General features: G+C 42.4%; 1 protein-coding gene across 4 annotated transcripts in view; it reads right to left on the reverse strand.

Moving 5' to 3' along the window:
* The window catches only part of AAK1 (AP2 associated kinase 1), a 171,689-nt gene that overhangs the window by 63,285 nt on the left and 94,475 nt on the right, over window positions 1-13,929 (reverse strand). For all 4 annotated transcript variants that reach the window (XM_082671739.1, XM_082671738.1, XM_082671737.1 and 1 more), the window contains exons 6-10: window positions 9,263-9,384; window positions 7,855-7,936; window positions 7,214-7,346; window positions 4,216-4,319; window positions 1,820-1,899 (exon numbers count right to left, since the gene is read on the reverse strand). In XM_082671739.1, the coding sequence (XP_082527865.1) occupies window positions 1,820-1,899; window positions 4,216-4,319; window positions 7,214-7,346; window positions 7,855-7,936; window positions 9,263-9,384 (521 nt within the window). The remainder of the gene's footprint in view (window positions 1-1,819; window positions 1,900-4,215; window positions 4,320-7,213; window positions 7,347-7,854; window positions 7,937-9,262; window positions 9,385-13,929) is intronic.

Consider the following 13,929-nt stretch of genomic DNA (forward strand, 5'->3'; position numbering starts at 1 on the left):
TAAGGGGGGGAAAAAGGTCATCTTATTTATGTAAAGTACCTAGTATGGTAGCTGGTATATGTGATGCCTCAATGAATAGTGGCTACTTTAAAAATAGAGTTTGAGGACAATTCCCTGGTGATCCAGTGGTTAGGACTCTGCACTTTCACAGAGGGCGAGGGTTCAATCCCTGGTTGGGGAACTAAGATCCCACAAGACGCGTGACGGGGCCAAGAAAAAAAAAAAAAGGAGTCTGAAAGAAAAACCCACCTCTCAGGACTGGGGAGCAAATGTGATCACACAAATGAAATCACTGCAGATTATATACAGAACAGCTTAGATCCAAATCTCTTGGCTGTAAGGTCTGTATATTCTTGCAGCATTACTGAGGTCCACACGAACTAACAGATGGGCACCACAGAGTTTATATAAGTTACACAGTCACAGGAGTGTTTGATGTTCTCATCTGCCTCATGATGTAGGTATTATTTTCTCCATTTTACACAACACAGTACCACTCAAACGTCAGCAGGTATTATAATTTTTATAAATGTGTGTGCTTTGTGGGAATGGATCTTTGCTTAGCCTCTATACATACCAAGTCTGGGCCTAGTACAAGATGGCCATAAGCCCAAAAGATTAAGCTAATTAAATCAGCCCCAAAAGCAATGCCTAGAGGTGATCATGGCAGACTTACTAACATATAAACAGAATGCAAAGTAACATCATGGACGTAGTTTGCTAAGTTTGTTAAAAACCAAAGTCTTATTACTTTAGAGTCACATCTGGAATAGACACACAACAGGCATTCTATAAATATTCAAGAATTTTCTAAAACAGAAGTTATTTTACTATTCTATTAAAATTCATATATTCCCATCTAGGGTGCTTTGTTGATATAATTTGCACTAAGGCTTCCTTGGCATGGGAGTGTGGTAGAAAAGTAGGGTATAAACAATTCTGGGACTACCCTGAGAATTTGCCATTTGGAAGACATGGCAGCCATGAGGATGCGCCTTGCAGACCTTCGACTACAAGGGTGTAAAAGACCAAGTGGCTCAGCTATTGTGCTCCTGAAATCCACTGCCCTGTGTGCCCCGAGGCCACGCTTCCCAGAGGCTGCTCTCAGCCATAATGTTCCAGCCACAAGGATATTAAGGCAGGCCGGTTCCTAAAAGACAGGACTCCTGGACAATGCACCTTCCTTACCTTGTGTGGCAGGCAGTCCAGGTCACTTGGAGCCAACCTTCTCCTCCCTGCTCTGGGTCAGACTTCCATGCTTTCTGATGGCTCTCCCAGCTTCCTCGGCACCCACTCTATTTTCTCGCACAGGGGCATTTCCCCAAATAAAACCCTAGCTTCTTGACTCCTCTCTTGACCTGCTACTTGGAAGAACCTCCGTTATTTAGAATGTGATTACCTAAGATCCATAGGCTCTTTTGCTGTTCATGGACTCAATGCTTTGACCTGTACTTTCCTAATGTGGCTGGAGCCACAGAAAGTAAGATTTCCTGGAGATTAATGTGGTGGACTAGGCTATGCAAAGGCCAGGACACATGTTTAGCAATATTGTACTAGCAATACTTAAGGTCTGCTGTCACCGCACCTCTGAATGCCCTGCACCTATTCCCAAGCAAAGGGAGTAGCTGTGGGGTTCTCGATTCTCTTTCAGATGTAGATCTCTGTATCTTACTATATTCCAACTTGCACTCCCAAAGAACAGTTTCTGCCTGGGGGAGACAGAGCTTCCTTTCCTGTTCTGTGCAGCCTCTGGCCATGGCAGCGTTAAAAATCAAGAACCATAAGGTCCCCTCTCTTGCTACTACAGCAACTTTCTTACCTGGCCTTTGGCTGGGTCTTTTTTGCAGCTGCCTCACTGGCTTTCACTGGTTCAGGGAGCTTTGCAGGAATGGGAGAGTTCTATAGAATTGAAAGAAAATTTTAATAGGACACCAGAGATTTTTTAAATAATTGAGATGTAACTGACATACGTTATATTAGTTTCAGGTGTACAATATGATTGATTTGATATTTGTAAATATTGCAAAATGATCACCACAATAAGTCTAGTTAACATCTATCACCATATGCAGTTATAGAATTCTTTTTCTTGTGATGAGAACTTTTAAGATCTACTCTCTCAGCAACCTTCAAATATGCAATACAGTATTACTAAGTATAGTCACCATGCTGTATATTACATCCCCATGACTTATTTATTTTATACCTAGAGATTTGTACCTTTTGACTCCCTTCTCCCACTTCACCCAATTCCCAAAACTCACCCCACAGATTTCTTTGAAAAACAATAACCAGCATGATTGGGCCAATGGAAATACACATTAGGGTCTTCCGGAGTGGCTTTCAGACCCTGATCTCTGGTCTGGGAAGGGAAGAAGTTAACCTAAGTATATCCCACTGGACTCAGCCCCAGTCAGGGAGGCAAAGGATCTGAGAAGGGGACAGAGCAGCCTGAGTACAGCACACTCCACCCCTGTCATTCTCAACCTCTGGGCCAGGCAAGAGCACTGGGGCTTGATCTCAGCTCCCTCCCCCTCCTACAGCACAGCTTAGAAGTGATGTTATGAAAGGAATGAAAAGAGGTCTGTAGGCTATACTTAAGCTCTCAGCTAGATCTTAGAGACGTTGGTGCTGCCTAGTGGGCCAAGCCAGGGTGCACCTAGCCTTCAGTGAGAATGCTGGGAGAAACCCACAGCCGCGGTGTGTGTGGTTGCTGAGCCAGCCCCTCTTCCCAGCATGTGAGGCACTGCTCAACCCACAAGGCAGGCGGAGCTCCTCGGGCTCGGATTCTGCACCATGCGTCTAACAGCGCCTCCTGTGGTTAGGGAGCCACAAGACAACGGCTGGCCACCACTGAGCAAGTGCCAAACGGCTTGAGACTGGTGACGCTTACTTTTTAAAAATGAGTTACCAACCTGAATGCTTCCAATCCTATTTCACGTTATTTAACTTCATGAACAGGAAAGTGGGACAGCAAAAGGGATCACGTTGTCTTAGGTTACTGCACAGTATCCTTCGTTTTAATCTGGGAAACCCGAACCATGGAACACTAATAATGAAAGTGGCTTTTAGGAGGCACCTCCATTTCCTTCATGTTTTCAGGTGGGGGGGGAGGGGATTTTGGCTAGAAAATTTCTCCTAGCTTCTCTCCCACCCTCCAAGCATTCCTCTCCCAAGGGAAAGGGGGAACTTACTTGACTGATAAGACTGGGAGAGAAAAGTGAGCTGGTCTGGCTTGCCCTCGGCCCCCCTCCTCTATGGACGAGCCTGTCCCTCAGGAACCAGGCGTTCGTTGCTCAGTCATGTGGAGCTAATGTTAGGGAGCCTGACTGGTCAAGCCACATTCCCTGACTCAGTCTTCTTAGTAATAAAGCCAATATGCCGAGCTCCATCTGAACGATTCCCACATCTGATTCCAAATGTGGGAGTGAAAGAGAAGTGTTACTTATCAGCACCCTCAAGCTCCAGTAGTGACATCAGAAGTTCATTACTGGAGAAAGTATAAGACAATTTGCAATTAGAAATTTTTTACTCCAGCATCCATTAGTAAAATATTCAAGAAAGTTGAATCATACTATGACATGAGAAATATGCCAAGACTACAAGAAGGGTGTTTGCAAGCACTGTACTCTGAAAACTGTCTGTAGAGTTTAGGATGACTGTGTAGAAAACATTCTGATGGCCTGACATATGTGGGGAGGGTAGAAAAAAAGGAGTGTGAGTTCCAGACTGGCCAGCAACAGAAGCAAAATCAAGAAAGGTCTGCTACAGCAAAGGAGGAAAGGGACAAGGGGCTTATGTTCCCCTAGGCACAGTGGCAAGTCCAGGGCCTTGCCTTAGGGAAACGGCCTGCCCAACCTCCTCTCGGTAAATACAACAGGCACGTTGGCTCTCAGGGAACTAGGACAGCTGACAAGGTAAAGTTGGTCAATCTTTACCCAAAGCGTTCAACTCAATCCCCAGGTGCGTGTGTGTGTGTGTGTGTGTGTGTGTGTGTGTGTGTGTGTGTGTAAAATTGCCTCAGTTTTATAATTAAATTCTATGGAAAAATTGGATTCCCTTTATAGCAACTCCTTCATAGTTGCCTTGTTTGAATGCCCCCTATTAGATAAAGCAAGGGACGCCTTATTCATTTAAACAGCTGATTAATACCCCAGGAATGCTAAATGACAATTCAATCATGTTTACTTCCCCTAAAAAGTACCTTTCACATACCTGTACATTTGGAATTGGGCATTCTTTCTTGAGTAGTTTAAATGAGAAGTAGGAGACCTGGTAAATATCTGGCCTTTTGTCAGGGTCTGGTTCCAACATATACCCTAAGATAAACATATATGAATTATTTAATAATACCCAAAGAGTTATTACATTAGCTAAGAAGCATAATTTCTCTATTACCAAAATTCTTTTTAAAATTTTTATTTCTCATAAAAGTCAGACAGTACGATTAGCCCTTTTCTTCCCCTCTCAGAAAGGGAAGCTCTAACTTTCCTAAAATTTTAAATATCTGCAAGAAAATAACAAAGTTTTTGAACTGTAACAAAGATACTTTAAGTTCACATTCTGTGATCTGCACAACAGGGACTCAAGTTCTCAGTGTGGAACTTAACACATTCATTTTCTGGTACCTAGGAAGTTCTGGTCTCCTTCTTTCATACTATCAGCTAGACAAATGATTATTCTTGATAATTATAACCAAAACTCAAATTTCATGAATTTACTTATTATTCTTTTGTTGGAGGTACTAGCTGGTTTCCAATCTAAAAGAAATGACAAGATAACAAATACATCTCTACTTTTACTGTGATCTACAGATCATGTGTCTGTTTCCAGGTCCTTTAAGCTTCTGCTCCTTCTGAAGCTGGAAAAATCCCCAGGGGAAAAAATCCTTGAGAAGACACACAAACACATATACATGTAAACAGCAATGTAAGGCAATTTATTGCTTAAGTAATCAAATGAATGGTTTTGACCCTAAGTTGAGAAAAGACTGATGAGGTTGCAGCCTTATGAAGGCCTTTGCAGAAGAGGCAGGAGTGGAGCTGGTCCTTGAAGGCAGGAAAAAATTTAGTCAGTCAGGGCAAAAGCAGAGAAAAAGACATTCCAGGTAAGAAAACAGTCTGAGCAAAGACGGACTTGGAGAAAGGCAACAGAACGCTTTGTTGCAAGGAATAGAGGAACCAAGAGGACAGGGCAGAGGTCTCCTTGTCAGAGAATAAAGGGAAATAAGGTTGGGAGGATGAATCCAGAATACATGGGACCATTGGCAAGCCATGAGGTTTACTGAATAGGGACATGATAGGGTGGTATTTTGTAAGATTAATCTCATAGTGAGGGTGTGTTGGACAGACAGGCCAGTCCACCAGTACAGGCATGAGCCGACAGGGTCGGTATATATTATGGTGACAGTGATGAGAACAGAGAGAATGTCAAGCAAACAGGAGAAACTTCAAAGAAAGCATTAATGCTGCTTAGGAAATGACTGACTCTATTCTGTCTTGCTAGCCAGATCCGAAGAAAACGTTAAATTTCAGTCATCTGGGCTTGAATGGCGACACCACTGATAGAAACTGAAAGGAGGAGAGGGGAACCTTGTACTGGGAGTGAAAGGGGCATGTGTGTGTGTGTGCGCGGGGGGATAACAAGAAATGCATTTTCAGACCTGTGAGTTAGGGTGACAGTGGACTCTTCCAACGGTTTGTAAAGTGAAACAGATCAGAGTTTAGGAAAGATGCCATGTTACACACATTCATAAAGAGCTGTTTTTCGTAATATGAATTTGCTGCACAAAAGTTAAAAAAAAAAAAATTTTTTTTTGCAAAAATTCCTACCATTCTAGCAATAAGTTTGGCGATTTCCCCATATTTCCTTGCAATCTCATTTACATAGCTGCAATTTTAGTACAGATATCAATATAATGCTTTACCTCTGAAAACATCCAACAACCATTAAACACGATATTCCATTCCTTTAAATACTGCTCCCGCTTCTGTATTAATAAACGGAAGAGGCGGATTGATAAAACTCGTGTAAACTAGTATAATGGAATGGGTCGTCACTTAAAAGCTACTACTATGTTAACTTGGGTACATTACCTATACTTTTTGAGGCTCCGTTTCCTCATTTGTATAATAGGGATAATTATATTTACTATATAGCAGTGGTCCCTAACCTTTTTGGCACCAGGGACCGGTTTCATGGAAGACAACTTTTCCATGGAAGGGGGGCGGGGTGGGGGGGAATGGTTCAGGTGGTAATGAGAGCGACGGGGAGCTGCAGACGAAGCTTCGCTCGCTTGCCCGCCGCTCACCTGCTGTGTGGCCGGGTTCCCAAGAGGCCATGGATGGGTACCGGTCCACGGCCCAGGGGGTTGGGGACCCCTGCTATATAGGGTTTTAAGAATTAAATGAGGTACAAGTAGGCCTTCAACAAATGTCAGATGCTCCGCACCGCATTTGCTGCTTCTATTTTCTCCAAGTGTATCCCCACCTAGGACCCAAAGTGCATTACTCAGGATTTACAATCTGTGATTGTTAAAATGTGGATACTAAACATCTTGACCAAAGTAAAAAGATAATAAAAATCTCTGTTTCTTCCGCATTCCAATACAGCGGGTTGAGCAAAAATTACTTATTCTGCCATCTGGTTAATGAACATTAGTACATATGCTTACTATGATGATACAAAAGAGTGGGGAATCTTAAAAACATTTTAAAGCATTGAGTTTAAATGCTTTTTATCAAAATCCAGTGATTAACCTAAATGAGAGGAAAAAACCTAGTTCCATAGAGTTATATAGTCTTAATTATGTATTCACTTCAGCCAACGCACTGCAATCATTTTAATTTGAGTTGCTTCCAGTTTTGCAAAGATGAATTTCTTATCGCTTGATATGAGTCAGCTGGACTCCTTTGGTACCAGAGCTTTCATACAGACTGCAAGAGAACAGGGCAGTACTGTAATGCTCAAAGCCCAGTTAAGATTTCTGCTTGGGTGGCCAGCCCAGGTGTGAAACCAAGTTTAGATTTCTGGCAAAAAGACTCACCACTCTAACTAGACACTGTTACATGGTCTTTGAGTGACCAACAGTTATCAACTGATTTCTTTATTTTTGCATCCCACTCATCACTCCTGGGATCTAATCCCTTTATCCTCCAATCCATTCCTAGAGATTAGAAATAAAAATGTGAAACTAGAAACTTTAAATACTTACGAATTAGGCAATGCATATCTTGGGAATATCGAGAGTTATCGGGAATTGTGAAGTTTCCATCACAAATTGCCACTTGACTCTCTCCAAATGGCAGAGTGAAGTAGCATAATTTATACAACAAACATCCAAGAGCCTAAAAAAGTAAAAAAAAGCAGATTGCTACTAGTGATTTATTTATCATAGCTGCAAATGGGTCTGCTGAGAGATACTGGCACCATCCACATTTACAGCAAATCTAAACACTCTGTACTATTAACCCATTAGAAACTTGAATTTAGAACCCAACATCACTATATATCTGCTAAGTTATATTATTTCTATCCTCATTACCAAATTGTGCTCCAATAAAGAACAAGTATTCAGCTGGTTTTGCTCTTAAGAACTAGTAACACATATGTGAGAACCACTTAAATAATGGGCAGGTCACCTGAATAACTTTCACAGAGGTCTAAACTAATTTTCTTTGACATGCTTCGAGAAGCAGTGGCTCATCACCTCGAGTCAAGAATAACCCTGAGGGATAAGTAGACAATGATATGGTACAGTGGCCACTCTTGCTATGGCACTGTCTGCATTAAACTTGGGAGTTTACGGCCAAGACTGCTGACATCTGAGATGTGGATAGGTTAGTTGACACCTACCCAAATGTCTGCCTTCGTAGTGATGATTTTGCCACTGTACAGGTTAACCATTTCTGGTGCTCGATAGGACAGCGTTGTGTATCTACAATCAAGAGATTCATTTTTTGTTAAATATGTCAATGCTATAATTAAAAACCAGGGGTAGCAGAATTACTTTAAAAAATATACATATATATATATGGATATATAAGTAGAGTCTAGTTCCCTGGGAGCACCCTGGAGAAGACAGTATGGAATATTAGTGCAGGTGAAATGAAGAGCAGTCCTTGGCACACACCCACGACCCTCTGGCTGCAGTCCTTCCAATCTAAGAGCAGGTGGGGACGCAGACACTAAGGCATTAAATAAACTCCAAAAGCAACTTTTCTTGCTCCTCAAATAACAAAATCTTCTCCTGTAAATCCCTGTTGTCTGATAGTATATTTAGCTGATTTTTTTTTTTAATAGTAATCCCTTTAGATGTGGCTCGACACAGAGATGTAATACTGGCTGGAACACTCAGGAGGATAAAGTGGGCCCTGGCTAGGCTGGGAGGTGGACGGATCTTTGCTGCCAGCATAAGGCTGAAACAACAGTTTTCCTCTTATCTCTGGCTCAAGAAAAGAGAAGGATAAGCTCATCTTCAAAGTGAGAGTCTTAGTGTTACCAAGCCTGTGATTTGCGCTGCTGGAGTCTCTAGAGCCCAGAGGGCTCTGCGGTTTAGGTGCCTATCAGGGCCTTGGATCGTAAGTCTTCCTGCCCCAGGCTCGGTTGCCAGGCGTGAAGCAGGAACGGAGAGAGAGGGTCAGGATATGTGTGCACTCCAGACTGCTGATTTATGAACAGTGATAGTGAGTGCTGGTGCCTGTGAAAAATCCAACACTCTGGACAACAGGGGAAAATGGGTCAGGTTCTTACCGGAATCACAAACCTAAAGAAGCTTTTTTCTCGTGGAAATCAGTGATTCACTATCTGCAGAGACTTAAACAGCCCTACGCACCACTAATTCCACTAGATTGCAGGTGAGCTCCTTATGAGCAGGAAGGAACACACAGCCATTTAGGTTTCAGTAAAAAGCACGACCAACTGACTGGTAATGTCACAGCTGTCGTGATCCCACTTAAAACATCACAGTACTTCTAAGGTGTGTGTGCCTTTTTAAGGGCTATGTGATGTAAATCAAAAGATCTATGCATAATGACCATAGGACCATTGATAAAGTGCTGTAAGATTCCTTCACTTTACTCCACTGCTCAATGGTCATGAACCCCTTCCCCATCCTCCACTTAAAATCCAACAACCCAACTGCCAACGAGGGGCAACTGACAAGCACCACTGTCTTCTCACCCTGACCTTCTCAATCATAAGCTGAAGGTAAAACTGCTGATCCGATAATGGATAAAATTCCAAGAAAGGAGGAAAAGCTTACTTCTTAATCTCATCTTCTACTGCATTGACTCCTTCAGTTTGTGGATTCTGGAATTTGTTGGTAGCACTTCCAAAGTCACACAGGACGTAGTGGCCTCGGTCATGCAAGAGAATATTTTCAACCTGAAAAACATCGCCCAGCCGCCCATTCCAAGATACCGTTTAGTAATGTGTTTGAAAATTTGGTTTGCATACACATCAATAAGATACTTTATTTCTGATAATCTCATTAATGTGCATAGGAAAGTTATTCTCCTCTAAGTATGTCAACAAGGGTCATTCCAAGTGGAACAAAAAAAAGATGCATGGCAATAGGGTGAAAAAAGGAAATTCCACGGTGGGGAAGCAAGAGTCCCATTTTCCCAGACTGCTCGTCACATTTCTCAGCTCTGCAGAAATGGTCCTTATACTGTCAAAGCTTTCCTCAGGCCCCCACTCAGACAAATACCACTCCTTCCCTACGTTCCGTCAGTACTCTGTTCTTCCTGATGTCAGGGATTTCATTTGGGCCTTATAAACACATATATCAATTTCTTTACTACGATAGGTTAGGATTTTCTGAATTAATAAATATTTGCTATATTTTCCTTACTTCTCAAAGTGATTAAAGGCCTGTGGGCAAATGCACAGTTCTCCTGTTAAAGTATCATCCTTATATACATATATATGTGTGTATATATATATATATATATATATTTTTTTTTTTTCCCCAGTATGTGGGCCTCTCACTGTTGTGGCCTCTCCCGTTGTGGAGCACAGGCTCCGGACGCGCAGGCTCAGCGGCCACGGCTCACGGGCCCAGCCGCTCCGCGGCATGTGGGATCTTCCCAGACCAGGGCACGAACCCGCGTCCCCTGCATCGGCAGGCGGACTCACAACCACTGCGCCACCAGGGAAGCCCATCCTTATATTTTTATAGATGAATTCTTTGGGCATTGAGTTAGGAGTTCTGGGTAGGAGGGAGCTTCTGAAGACCAGAACCTAGTGAAATCCTTCGTATCAAAGATCACTGCCAAAGAAATAACAACTCCAAAACAGTGGGCACTACTGTACTCAAGATGTATTAATTTTTGGTATAGGTGAATTGAGCTGACTGCTTTGCTGGAGGACAGACCTGGCTATGCATGGGCAGTAAACATCTTGTTAGGTCAGTAAGTCTGTAGTCTCCATTGTCTTTTGTCTTCAGCCTTCCAAAGACTGATCACCTTCGGAAAACAAAGGTAAGAGTAGACTATAAACTCCTTAAGGACAAGCACAGGTATTTGTAGTCTTCTCTACCAATGCCTAACATAGTGCTTAGAACAGAAAATGTTGGCTAAATGGAATAAACTAAAAAAGAGAAACGCATGTGTGTGTGTGTGTGTGTGTGTGTGTGTGTGTGTGTGTATGTCAGTCTGTCAGAAATAAGATAGGAGCCACCAAATACCCAGGCCCCTACTATTACTGCTAGTCCTTTAAAAACTATCTTGTCAATTATGATGTCTCTTGTTTCTATACTTTAATTCTTCTAAAATTATAAAAATGTTTATTTTATAGTCTGTATCTGCTAAATCCAATACCTAAAGTCTTTGTTGCAAACTGACTCTGTAGTTTATTGTTTCTTACTCCTACTGAGTGTCACTCATGGTATTGTTGTGAGGGGTTTTGTCATTGTTGTTGTTAACTCATGTTCCTTGGAATTTATCTGTGGGAAGCCTTGGAGGCCTGAGTTTAAAGTCTATTATTCTTCCAGAGATAATTCACTTATGCACCTGGGGCACTAATAACCTATAATCACTTTAATTTACAATTTTGACCTTGGGAGTTTTAGCCACACAGGCGATGTGAACTATGACCGTAAACTTGCGTGGATATGCTCTTGTGAATAAGAATTCTTAGGGGAGGCTTGTTCCCCAAAGACAAGGCTGAGTCAGGTAAATATTTCCACCATCTACAGCTTTTTACAATGCTCATGAGTTTCATCTATGTACACCAAGTGAAACAGTCAAGCTATCCTGAACGTATACTCACTTTAGGAATCTAAAATAATTCTAACAAGGCAACACTAATATTTCCAATCGAATTTAGAGGTTATAAAAAGAACTGCTACCATTTACTGAGCTTTTTCTAATACAAGTACTACTGTCTCAGCACTTTACATGGATTATCTCATTCAATCCTCATAGTAACAATGTAATAATAATCCCTGTTATACAGACAGAGAAAGTGAGGCTCACAGTGATTAAGGAAGGAAGTGAACCTAGGCAATCCAGCTCTAGAGAAGGACAGGGAATTGTCTTTCTGCCAGGGCAGGAAGCAGGTTAGAAGCAGAACAATTACTCAAGCCCCCCATCCCCATCCTCCTACCCTGGTAGGGATGACTACACTCACCCAATGTACTGGATATAAGCTTAAGGCCAGGGGTATCTTAGTTCTTTATGTTCAGAAATGTCCCTATAATAGGAACCTAGTCAATGAGGAATGAAGTGTCTAAATACTAGTCAGGCTGATTTGCTCAATGTCTGCTAAGCATTCCCCATATCGACTAGTTTGTCTTTTTATTCAATTATTGCTCCCTCCACTAGTCAACTCCTAGCCAGTCTTCAAGGCCTTGCTCAAGCCATAACTCCTCAGTAAAACTTTCCATGGCCACCCTACAAAAATCTACACAACTTACCACTGCTAGGAAGGGGTGACAAAGACCTCTGTCCAAACCAAGCCATGCCCACTGGTTACTTACTCTCTAGTCTATGGCTGTTTTTAAGCTCCAACAGCGGACTCAAGCAGTTGAAACAGAGCCTGTATAGCTGACAAGCCTAAAATATTTATTCTTTGGCCCTTTGCAGAGAAGTTTGCCAGCCTCTGGTCTATAATTATATTATGCTCATGTGTCCCCTACAATACCTGGCCAGTATTTCACACACATAAGGGACCCCTAAATCCCTTATTCAGTATCTTTCAGCAACAATCTTCCTTGCTGGCCTCATACATCCTACAGGGTGCCTGTGAAACCATGCTTCTCCTGTTGTATGTGTTCAGGCCCTTCCTGAATCAGATTCTCTCCTTCTAATGTTGGAATGTACAACCTAGAAAACTGAAAAGCGAATTCATATCAAAACACAAACAAGGTAGTTCTAGGGACCAAAATCACTGTTGGGGAAGGGAGGAAAACTAAGTAGACAAAGGACAGAATAAAAGATGATGCACATTGGGGTTCCCCCCCCCCTTAAAAACTAGGTTTGTATTTCTGGTTAGTTCCAGACTGACAGAACTCAGGAATTATACTATATCTAACCTGGTCCCCAGTTGGCCTCCCTCCCTCCCACAAAGATAACATTGTACAAAACTATTTTTACAGGAAAACCAGTTAAAAATTAAGGGTGTGTACAAAAATAGACAGGAGAGCCAGAGATACCAATGCAGGGAAAGCCTGAGCAATATCAAAGAACTATCAATGCAAAGAACCATAATCCCTGCTTTGGTTACCGTGCAAGTCTACTGGGAGGATCAGTTGAGATTAGGAAGGTGAGATCGCTTGGCAGCAGCCACTTTAGCAGTAGCTGCAAGCTCCGCCCTCTCTCTATCCGTCCCTGTGTAACACCAGTTAAGACCTCCGAGCTCCAGCTGGCTGCTGCCTGCATCACCGCCAGCACCATCATCAACAAAACACTTAACACAGAGCATGACATGTGGCAACCACACTGCACCTGGGGTTCAGAAGACCTCAGGGACTATTTTAGATGTCTGGCCTTGGACCAATGTCTTTGGGCTTGTTTCTCACCTGTAAAGTAAAGCTGATAATAATTCTATCACTGTTCTTATGAAGCAAGTAAGAGAATGAATTGTAAACCTCCCTATACACATGTAAGATAGGTATTGTTATCGTTCCTTTATTAAAGAAATACATTTGAACTACTACCTCCTATTACGTGCCAAGTACTTTTCTTAGTGAACAAATCAAAGTTCATCCTCTTGTGGAGCTTAGGGTTTTTGTTGTTTTTTTTTTTTTGGCCACATTGCATGGCATGCGGGTTCAAACCTGTGGCCCTGCAGTGGAAACATGGATTCTTAACCACTGGACCGCCAGGAGGTCCCTTATTTTATTTTTTAATTTTAATTTAATTTTATTTTTGGCCATGCTACAGGGCTTGGGGGATCTTAGTTTGCTGACCAGGGATCGAACCCGTGTCCCCTGCAGTGGAAGCGCAGAGTCTTAACCACTGGACCACCAGGGAAGTCCCTCTCATGGAGCTTAGAGTCCAGTTGATGATTTTTTTAAAAAAAATAATATTAAGTATAACTGCCCGGTAGTGATAAATATTGTGGAAAAAACTCCAGCAGATTAAATGTATGTAAAGTAAAGAAGGATGATACTATAAACAGCACAGTCACCCTGATGAGGGGAGCAGCCATGGACCACGTGGGGGACAAGCATTCCCAGTAGAGAGCGGCCAGCATAAAGGCACAGAGGTGGGAGCACACATGAGGTGTCTGAGGCACAGAGGCAGCCCTTTGTGGCTGGGGCAGCACCATCCTGGGCACCGGAAAACTGAAAACATGGGACCGGACATATTATGGGCTAGCACTCTTACGAATGAGGAGACGAGATAATGCTGGGCCTTGGAGGAAGTGCAGGACTTAGATAAGTGGAACTAGGAACAGGAAGGCACAGGGGCAGGATGATATAAA

Source organism: Grampus griseus (assembly GCF_964374135.1).
Source record: "Grampus griseus genome assembly, chromosome: 15".
Lineage (NCBI taxonomy): Eukaryota > Metazoa > Chordata > Mammalia > Artiodactyla > Delphinidae > Grampus > Grampus griseus.